The sequence below is a fragment of the Aquarana catesbeiana genome, linkage group LG07 (genome assembly GCF_042186555.1).
Source record: "Aquarana catesbeiana isolate 2022-GZ linkage group LG07, ASM4218655v1, whole genome shotgun sequence".
In the NCBI taxonomy this organism is placed as follows: domain Eukaryota; kingdom Metazoa; phylum Chordata; class Amphibia; order Anura; family Ranidae; genus Aquarana; species Aquarana catesbeiana.
In genome coordinates, this window is record NC_133330.1 from 86,042,692 (window position 1) to 86,053,417 (window position 10,726).

A 10,726-nucleotide genomic window follows, 5' to 3' on the forward strand; every position below is an offset into this window, starting at 1 on the left:
CTGTTCAAACTCAGGTGTCTATCACAGATCCTGGGAATGTTGAAGACCTCAGTTCTCACATGAAGATGGTCCTGTGCTGTACTGAGCTGCCTTCTTGCAAGATTTTGGATATTCGGAGATACTCAGTGTCCAGGGCTGATCACTTCTAGGTGATTGGTGCACAAGTGATCACATAAGAGATGCTGCAGTTAGCTCTGGGAGCCGACAGCCTCCCATTTCTTTCAATGGGACAGTTTTATGAAGCTAATCGCTGAGAACCTCCTTCTCGCATGTAAACAGAGTCAGATCTCTTCACAGGTCTGAATGCAGCCTAAAGCGGACTTCACACCTCTTTAGTCTTCTGGGTTCCCCACAAACCAACCCACTTCTAATCTGTGGCACCATATTAAAACAAATAGGTCATCAGTAAACAGTTTCTTCTTGTTTTCTGTGGCAGACCACTGATGAAGTCTAAGGACTGTTTCACATGGGCTTCAGCTTGAATAAGAGCAGTATGAACAGCAAGCTTTGACAAAGCATTTTCAGAGCTTTCAGCAAGCTTTGTTGAGGCTTTTGAAGTACTATTCAGCTCCAGTTTGTAAATGTTAAACACAAATCCTTATGGGAGTGTGGATTACCACTTTAAGTAAGCTGCTAGCAGGCTTCATTAATTCTGGAAGTTTGTTGAAGGATTGCTGAAGCCTGCTAGCAGCTTGCTTAAAGTGGTAATTAAAACTCCCAGTAGGAACCATGTTCAACATTTACAAACTGGAGTTGAATGATACTTTAACCACTTACCAATACTGGACACTTCCACCCCCTTCCAGCCCACGCTGATTTTCACATTTCAGCGCCGTCACACTTTAACCACTTCCCGCCTGGCCTATAGCAGACTGACGGCCGGGCGGTGGTTCCATTATCCTGACTGGACGTCATATAACATGCTGCCGCGCGGGGGCGCGCATTGTGGCGATCGGTGGAACGGTGCGTCAGCATGACACACCGCTACACCGATCTTGGCAAAAAGCCTCCGGCGGAGGCTCTTTACCACGTGATCAGCCATGTCCAATCACGGCTGATCACGATGTCAATAGGAAGAGCCGTTGATCGGCTTTTCCTCACTCGCGTCTGATAGACGCGAGTAGAGGAGAGCCGGTCGGCAGCTCTCCTGACAGATGACCACCAGGGACACCAATAGGACCACCAGGGAAGGGGGCAACATGTGGATGGCCAGGTATGTACCCATGGCCATCCACATGTGCCCAATCTGTGCCAATCAGTGCCCACAAATGGGCACTGATTGGCACCATTACATTTCAGGTCTACCCAGCAATGCCACCAGTGTCATTGGTGCCCACCTATCAGTGCAGCCTACAAGTGCCCATCAGTGCCGCCTACCAGTGCCCATCAGTGCCACCTCATTAGTGCCTATCAGTGCCCGTCATTAAAGAAGAAAACGTACTTATTTACAAAAAATTTTAAAAGAAACAAAGAAAAACGTGTTTTTTTTCAAGATTTTCAGTCTTTCTTTATTTGTTGCGCAAAAAATAAAAACCGCAGAGGTGATCAAATACCACCAAAAGAAAGCTCTATTTGTGGGAACAAAATGATAATAATTTTGTTTGGGTACAGTGTAACATGACCGCGCAATTTTCATTCAAATTGCGACAGCGCTGAAAGCTGAAAATTGGCCTGGGCGGGAAGGTGTCTAAGTGCCTGGTATTGAAGTGGTTAAATGACAATTAGTGCACCCCAATGAAATTTTTTTTTTTTTTAAAGACAGAGCTTTCTTTTGGTGGTATTAAATAACCACTTTTTTTTTTTTTTTTTGCTATATAATTTGTTTTGGTTATAATATTTTGCAAATAATCTTTCTTCATAAATTTAGGCCAAAATGTAAATGCTAAATTTCTTTAGTAACAATAACCCAAATCGGTGGATAATATTTAGTCTGTGTGAAAATTATTAAGTCTACAAACTATAGTATTTGAAAATGTATCAATCCTGATTTACTGACTACCTCATTTCCTGAGGCCCTGGAGGTTTAGTAAGACGCATGGAAAGTTTTTTTTTTTTTTTTTTTTTTAATTGCAATTTGCCACAATTTTTTTTTTTTTTTTTTTTTTTACATACTGTCACCATATGAATGGTGTGGTGGAGATCAGGGATACTGACTGGTAATAGTAGGTTTTTAAAAAAAAAGTCTTTTAATTGTTTACTTGCTCTGAGGAGGTTATCAGGATTTTTTTACACTATGACTGCTTATTACAGTGATCATTTTTATAAGCAATCATTTTTGCGCTGTGAATGGCATCCATGTGCCACTGTGTACTAGTGTGATAGATGCGATTGGCCACAGCTATCACACACGCTGCAATTGGCCCTGTACCATGTGGTCACTGTGACCAATCACAGAGATCACAATAATACACAATGGCTATGAATGACAAGCCATCGTTTGTGTGCAACTGAGATTATTGCTGTGAGGACATCATATGACATCCCCTTGGGATAACAGAGCTCCTGCCCAGCCGTATTATTACAATAGGCCGGATGGGAAGTAGTTAACGTTTACAGAGTGTTCCCCTTTGATGTAAAGAAGGATTATTTTATTATTAAAGAATAATACACTGTTGGCTGCATTTAGTCTACAGTAAAAAAAAAATATATATATATACTGGTAATGTATTTTGTTCGCTTACAGATGTCTTATATCTGTTTTATGGTGACATTGTCGACCCAAAATGTTAATGTACTATTTTTGTTAAATTTCTGAAAAATCCAATAAAAATCTTTGAATTGAAAAAGCTTCAACAAAGCTTCTTGAAAGCTCTGCAAATGCTTTGCCAAAGCTTGCTATTCATGCTGCTCTTATACAAGCTGAACCCGTGTGAAACAGGCCTAAGCTAGATCTTGTGCATGTGCTGTAAGATCTAATACAGTTTATTATTGTTTACATATTGGCACAGTGTTAACAGCATAAGCGGCATTACACTACCCAACACTAAGGCCCCTTTCACACTGGGGCGGTGGGGGCGTCGGCGGTACAACAGCGCTATTTTTAGCGCTGCTGTACCGTCGTTCTTGCAGCGGTATTCGGCCGCTAGCTGTGTGGTTTTAACCCCCGCTGCCGGCCGAAAAAGGGTTAAAATCCCTCGTACAGCACGGCTATAGCTGCAGTATAGCCGCGCTGTCCCATTGATTTCAATGGGCAGGAGCGGTGAAGGAGCGGTGAATACACCGCTCCTTCACCGCTCCAAAGAAGCGGTTTGCAGGACTTTTTTCACCGCCCTGCCTGTGCACCGCTTCAGTGTGAAAGCCCTCGGGCTTTCACACTGAACAAACAGCGGAGGCTGTTTAGGGGCGGTTTGCAGGCGGTATTTTTAGCGCAATACCGCCTGCAAACCGCCCCAGTGTGAAAGGGGTCTAAGGCTAGATTCACACAGGTGTGATGTGGGAACCATCAGAATCGTACAGTTCACAATGCACTCTGCCCAATATAAAAATTAAAGGGTAAGTTCACCTTTACAGATAAATCTGTAAGGTGAACTTACACAGGACCCCCTCCTCACCCTCCTCCCCCTGGTCCCGCTGACCTGGACCGTGGCAATCTCCCATTCTGAGCCCCAGTATATCCACATCAGGAGTCCGGGGTTTACAAATCCCCTCAGCTGAATGTCCAAAATGTACCCCGTCAGGAAGGACGTTTCAGAGCATTCTAATTGGTCGGCATTGACAAATCAGAGGCCACATAGCCCGTCCTGTCAGCTGGGAAGAAGACGTGTGGATGCAGAGGGCATTTCTAAGCCCCTGAAACGCACATACTGGGGCTCAGAACGGGAGATTGCCAAGGTCAGCGGGACCAGGAGGGGGTCCTGTGTAAGCTCACCTTACAGATTTTTCTGTAAAGGTAAACTTACCCTTTAATGACACCCCCCTAACGGTTCGCAGAACGCAGTGTGAACTGTGGAAACAGATGGAATCGTATTGCATGCGATCCAAATACAGCGCAGACCAAAGAAAAAAGTGCAGTCTTGCACCCTTTGGGTGCGAATGCGATTTCAGCCATACAAACTGTATGGCTGATAATGCATTGTACAGACATTGCATGTGATGTGTACAGGAATGCAGTGCGAATCACATGTAATGTGTGCAATCACATAAGTGTGAACCGAGCCTTACATTGCTAAAGCCATTACAACATATAAACCTATTTGGGGTGTCATTTGGTGACCTGGCCTTCCCAAGGGGGGTAACTGGAGGGCACCAGTGCCTCAGAAAAACTCAGAGAAAGGCAAGTTAACTTTAACCACTTAAGGACCAGCCTCGTTTTGGATTTTAGGTGTTTAAACAGTTTTTTTTGCTAGAAAATTACTTAGAACCCCCAAACATTATATATGTTTTTTTTCTAACACCCTAGAGAATAAAATGGCGGTAGTTGCAATACTTTTTTTGCACCGTATTTGCGCAGTGGTCTTATAAGCGCACTTTTTTTGGAGAAAATTCACTTTTTTTAATAAAAAAAATAAGACAACAGTAAAGTTAGCCAAATTTTTTTTTATATTGTGAAATATAATGTTACGCCAAGTAAATTGATACCCAACATCAACATGTCACGCTTCAAAATTGCGCCCGCTCGTGGAATGGCGTCTAACTTTTATCCTCAAAAATCTCCATAGGCGACGTTTAAAAAATTCTACAGGTTGCATGTTTTGCGTTACAGAGGAGGTCTAGAGCTAGAATTATTGCTCTCGCTCTACCAGTCGCGGCGATACCTCACATGTGTGGTTTGAACACTGTTTTCATATGCAGGCACTACTCGCGTATGCGTTCGCTTCTGCGCGCGAGCTCGTTGGGACAGGGGGGTTTTTTAAAAAAAAAAAATTTATTTTTATTATTTATTTTACATTATTTTATTTTATTTTTTTTTTTTACACTGTTTAAAAAAAAAAAAATGGTGTCACTTTTATTCCTATTACAAGGAATGTAAACATCCTTTGTAATAGAAAAAAGCATGACAGGACCTCTTACATATGAGATCTGGGGTCAAAAAGACCTCAGATCTCATATTTACACTAAAATGCAATAAAAAAAAAAAAAAAAAAAAAAAAGTCATTTAAAAAAAATATGCCTTTAAGAGGCGTGGGCGGAAGTGACGTTTTGACGTCGCTTCCGCCCAGCAGTGTCATGGAGACGAGTGGGCGCCATCTTAGCCTCACTCATTTCCAGGGACAGGACGGAGACGGATGCGATCGCCTCCGCCGCTACCGATGGCTCCGGTAAGTGGCGGAGGGCACCTGATCGCGGCGGGGGGCCCCCTCTCCCGCCACCGATAAAAGTGATCTTGTGGCGAATCCGCCGCAGGGACCACTTTTATCAGAAAGAGGACTGCCGCACGAAAACGGGGATACCGGGGTTATGGCAGCTAGCTGCTGCCATAACAACGATATACCCCTTCAAAGTTTGGACGTACATCGTTGTGCGGCAGTCCGGAAGTGGTTAAATAACATAATTTTGCTAAAAAGTATAACTAAAGGCAAAACATTTTATTTTGTTTTAGATAGCGTGGAGAGGGATTAAAATACCCGTCAGCAATAAAAACCTGTTTGTGCTACTCGGCTCTCTATTTGTCCTGTTTACCATTACCACTGAGAGTGAAAGTGAAAAAAAATCCCAAATTTTGGGTTGTCACCAGAACAGGAATAGAAGGGAAAATTGGGACACTACTGTAGATGTGGCGATCCTAGTGGTTCCCTCACTTTGGAGAGATTGCCTCTTACTTCCTGGGACAGGAAGGGAATTAAAATCTCCCCAATGGGTCACAGATAAAATTGACAGAGATAAGATGACCATAGATTACTTTTTTTGATCAGCAAGTGGGCCCCTACAAAAGTGAGGTGGATGGAAGAATCCTCCCCCTCCACCACTGTAATCTGACAACAGAGACTCTCGGCTGTCATAATACACTGATCAGTGGCTGCAGTAGATGGACAGAAGTATTCTAACATTCCCGATTTCTGTTGAGTGGGAATGGCAATACACAGATCAAAATGTGGCCGGTCCCCGCTGAACTGGACAAATTTAGATCCATGTATGCTTAGCTGTACTCTAGCCAAAAGTTTTTCCCTTAGTTCTATTTTAAACATATGCCTGCAACGTGTTTTCTATATAGCACACACATGTTTTAACTTGTTTTTGGTGGGGGGGGGGGGGGGGGGGGGGCGAGGGAAGGGGCTTCTTTAATATGAGGGTGGGGGCCCTGGTGTAATAAGCAGACCTTGCTTGTTGCTGCAAGGTGTGCCTTAATGAGAATGTAGAATTAATACCATTCAGAATCATTTTTTAATACATCTGAATGGAGTTAGACATTTTAACATCCTGTTTATCCGAAACCTGCCCACTGCAGCTAAAACACAAAGAAACCCCCTAGTAATTATTAAAGACACCACTCCCTACCCAGCATTCAGTCTTTGAACTTCAGACATGATTCCTTTGAGAAGTTCTTCTATAAATTCTCTCCCTCTTTGACAAAACCGACTTCAATAAATAACTGCCAAGTAAAACATCCACTTGTTCCAGCCTGGAACTGCTCCAGCAGTGTCACAATACACTACGGCCCTCGGTTGTAACCGATTCCTCTCACATCACATCTGTTCTAAATGTGTCATTCTTCTAACTAACCCGAGGGATATTTGTTTGAGGAAAAAAAAAAAAAAAATAATCAATAAGACACGTACCTGGACTTTACTTGAAAAGTTGAATTTTTATTGCTTTTCACTTAAACAAAATAACCCTGGGGTTACATCTAGAAGAATGACACATTTTAAACAGACGTGATATGAGAGGAATCAGTTACAACAGGCGGCTGTGGTGTATAAGAGGTCTTATGAATGGAGGAGATGATGGGTGATCCGTACTCCAGCCACAACTCGAAGTTTCTGCACTTGATGTTTGCTGCATACTGTAATGAATGCAGAAGGTTATAGTAATGCATTCTATGCATTAAGATAAAAAAACCCTTCTGTGTGCAGCAGCCCCCTCAGCCCCTCTAATATTTACCTGAGCCCCATATAGATCCAGCGATGTTGCAGGAGTGTCTCGGCTGCGCGGGACTCCCCTCCTCATTGGCTGAGACAGCAGTGTGTCACCATTGGCTCCCGCTGCTGTCAAAGTCAGTCAGCCAATAAGGAGAGAAAAGGGGCGGAGCCATGCCGCGGCTCCATGTCTGAATGGATACATAGCTCGGCTTCCCCCATAGCAAGCCACTTGCTGTGGGGGCACTCAATAGGAGGGAGGGGCCAGGAGTGCCGAAGAGGGACCCGAGAAGAGGAGGATCCTGGGCTGCTCTGTGCAAATCCAACTGCACAGGGCAGTTAAGTATAACCCGTTCGTTATTTTTAACTAAAAAAACAATACTTTAGTATCACTTTAAGCCCTAGGTTACACTTGCAAAGCCTTGGTCTTGCCACCCCCTTTAAGCTGCAAAGAAGCTGTATGGTAAGCATTCTGCAGCCATTTTGTTATGTGGCAAAAATGATACCCCGTCATGTTCAGCAAGCAGTACTGCCGCTGAACATGACCTATTCAAGTAAATGGGGCCACCACGAAACGGTGTGCATTGCAGTGGTGTGGGCTTATAGGGTTAAAACAGGCATCCTGGAGGTGACATTCCACCTACCAGTCAAATTCCCTCTGAAACATGAACCCGCCACACATCACTTTTTAGATGGGCAGCGAGGGCATGTGGCAGCAGCATTCGCACATGGGGCACACATCATAGCTTAATCTGACATGCAAATGTCAAAAAATACCCGAGTTCAGCTTTAAAGGATTTTCACTCACTTCCTGTCCCAAAGACACAACGAGAAGAGCAAATCTCCCTAAAGTGAAGGACTATGTCACCAGGGAGCTTTCCCCTTTATTCCTGTTTCGTGACATTGGCAACATTGTAGAATTCCTGTCATCTCCTGTCTTGGTGACAACAGCAACTAAATCCACCCACAGAGTTTGAATCTCAACCGCTTCAGCAGGAACTAAAAGAGATTTGAACCATGTATGGGCAGGCTGAATGAACCAAAGTTGATTGATCAATTTAAAGAGAAGTATGGCTTTTTTTACCCCCCCAATTCATACTTACCTAGGTGGATGCAGCATCGGTCTGATGCTGCATTTGTCCCCAACTGCCTCTTCACTGACAACTGAACATCTCCGATGGCTCAGTTCTCTCACCTCCCCAAGCGGAGAGCTTCTGCCCATCAGTCAGCATCTCTCCTGCTCTGCTCCTCCACGCTCATTAAAACGCTGAGCTGTGGAGGGGTGCAGCCGGGTCAGCGGCTCGCTGAGAGGCTAAGACTGCCATCAGTCCAGGCAGCTGGCGGATCCAGACTTCCTAAATCGGGATGACTGCCTTGACTGATCTTGGTGACGTCAGTGGAGAGCTGACTTTAGACCGCTCTCCTCTGAAAACGGGTCATAGGAGTGCAAAACGAATTGCAGTCCTGTGACCCTTAGGAGAAGCCCAGCCTAAAAAGCTCAGCCTGGACTTCTCCTTTAACTTGGGTACAACCAGCCTGCTGGATTTTACATGTGATTATTGCTAGCAGCTGTTATAGCTGCTAGCAATAATCACCTAGTTCTCCCTGCTGAGACAGCTCCCCCCCACCCACCAGGAGAACACAATGGCTCCACGAGGAATCCCCTGTCGACACTGTGTCGTTGAGGGAATCAAGTGATTTTCTTTTCTGCAACCCGTGCAGGAAAGAAAAATCACTGTCTATGGCCTGGTCTTAGTCAGAATGTGAATATACAACGATCAGACATACCATTATGACCACCCACCTAATATTGAGTAGGTCCCCCTTTTGCTGCCAATACAAGCCTGACCTGAGGCATGGACTTCACTAGACCCCCGAAGGAATGCTATGGTGTCTGGCAACAAGCAGTCAGTAGCAGATCCTTTAAGTTCTTCAGGGTGGAGCCTCAATCAACCGGACTTATTCTTTCAGCACATTCCATAGATGCTTGATTGGATTGGGGATCTGGAGACTTTATGGGCCAAGTCAACACTTTGAACTTGATTTTGTGTTCCTCAAGCCATTCTTGCAGTGTGACAGGACGCATTATCCCCCAAACAGAGAACACTGCGGAATACCATTTCCTTGAAGGGGTGTACTTGGTCAGCAATAATGTTTAGGAAGGGGGCACATGTCAAGTAACATCCACATTAAGGATGAGCTCCGGCGTGTTGGCACAGCCCACGTGCAGAGCCCGCCAGGAAGTGCCTATGATTAGCACAGTGCCGACTTCCTAGCGGGCTCTGCCAACACGCCGGAGCTCATCCTTATTCCACATGAATGGCAGGAACCAAGGTTTCCCAGCAGAACATTGCCCAAAGCATCACACTGCCTCCGCTGGCTTGTTGTCTTCCTATAATGCAGCCTGGTGCCATCTCTCCTCTAGGTAAGTGATGAACATGCACCTGGCCATCCATATGATGTAAAAGAAAAACGAGATTCATCATACCAGACCACCTTCTTCCATTGCGCCATTGTCCAGTTCTGATGCTCATGTGCCCATTGTAGGCACTTTTGGATGTGGTCACGGGTCAGCGTGGGTACCCAGACCGGTCTGTGGATACACAGCCCCATACACAACAAACTGGATGCCCATTTTTTTTCTACTTTCAATCCATCAACTTCAGGGACAACATGTTTACTTGCTGACTAATGAATCCCACCCATTTCAGATGCCATTGTAGCGAGATAATCAATTTTACCTGTCAGTGGTCATAAAGTTATGGCTGATCAGTGTGTAGATCCCCCACATCAACACCTGACAGAGGTTCTAACCTTTCCTGACTGCACAGACCACCTTGTCTAGTAAGAGCTGATGAGTCCAGTGACACCCCCATATCCTGTGTAATGGAGTGTAGGGGTCACTGGTCTAGAGGGAGGAAGGGGTTAGAGGGGCCCATTGACTTACCATTTGTAGCAGCCCTCAGTGACCTCCAGGGTGTAGTTGATCCGGGTTCCTCTTGTATATGGTAGGAGCAGTTTGGGGATATTGAGCTTGGAGCAGTATGTGAGGTGCAGCCCTGTCAGGGCAATGACAAGCAGAGTCTGAACAGATAAGAGCCCCATTGTGACCCCTGAGGTCTCCTACACACTCCTGTGCTCGGCTGTCCTCCTTCTGTACAGGGGGGGGATGACACGACGTTCTCCGGGGCAGGGCACACACGTGTACCTCAGTAATGGCTCTCAGTCACTATGTGCGGGGGGCCGGCTACCTCTGCGCTCCCGCCATGTGTTTCATTCCTGGTAACGGATCCTCCTCCTCCTCAGCCCGCTATCTGAGAGGAAGCGCCGTAAAGAGAGGGAGGGGGTGCTGTGCACACTGAGGGCGGCTCACACACTCCGCTATCGCTGCAGGCTGTGTGTGAGAGCACGTGCAGCCCTCACCTATGGCGGGAGGAGGAGGGGTGGTGAGGGGAGTTCTATAGTGAGGAGAACTCTATAGTGAGGAGAACTCTATAGTGAGGAGAATATAGTTGTCCCCAGATTTCTATGTGAGGTGATAGAGGAGTGCACAGTGCTGGACAGTTACTACAAGTGATGTGCCACCAAGGGCAATACAATCTATACGATACAAATGTATGTTCAGTAATCATACGACATAATGAGGTATCCAGATATGATTATTGCAGCTTGGCACAATCTAAGTATTCACGAGGCCCTCTGCACACTGACTC

At 45.3% G+C, this 10,726-nt stretch overlaps 1 protein-coding gene across 2 annotated transcripts in view; it reads right to left on the minus strand.

The window, feature by feature from the left end:
- NUP210 (nucleoporin 210) overlaps positions 1 to 10,371 on the minus strand; it is a 287,888-nt gene extending 277,517 nt beyond the window's left edge. For both annotated transcript variants that reach the window (XM_073592410.1, XM_073592411.1), the window contains exon 1: positions 9,961 to 10,371. In XM_073592410.1, coding sequence (XP_073448511.1) covers positions 9,961 to 10,118 — 158 coding nt within the window. In that variant the 5' untranslated portion in view covers positions 10,119 to 10,371. The remainder of the gene's footprint in view (positions 1 to 9,960) is intronic.
- Positions 10,372 to 10,726: the final 355 nt, after the last annotated feature.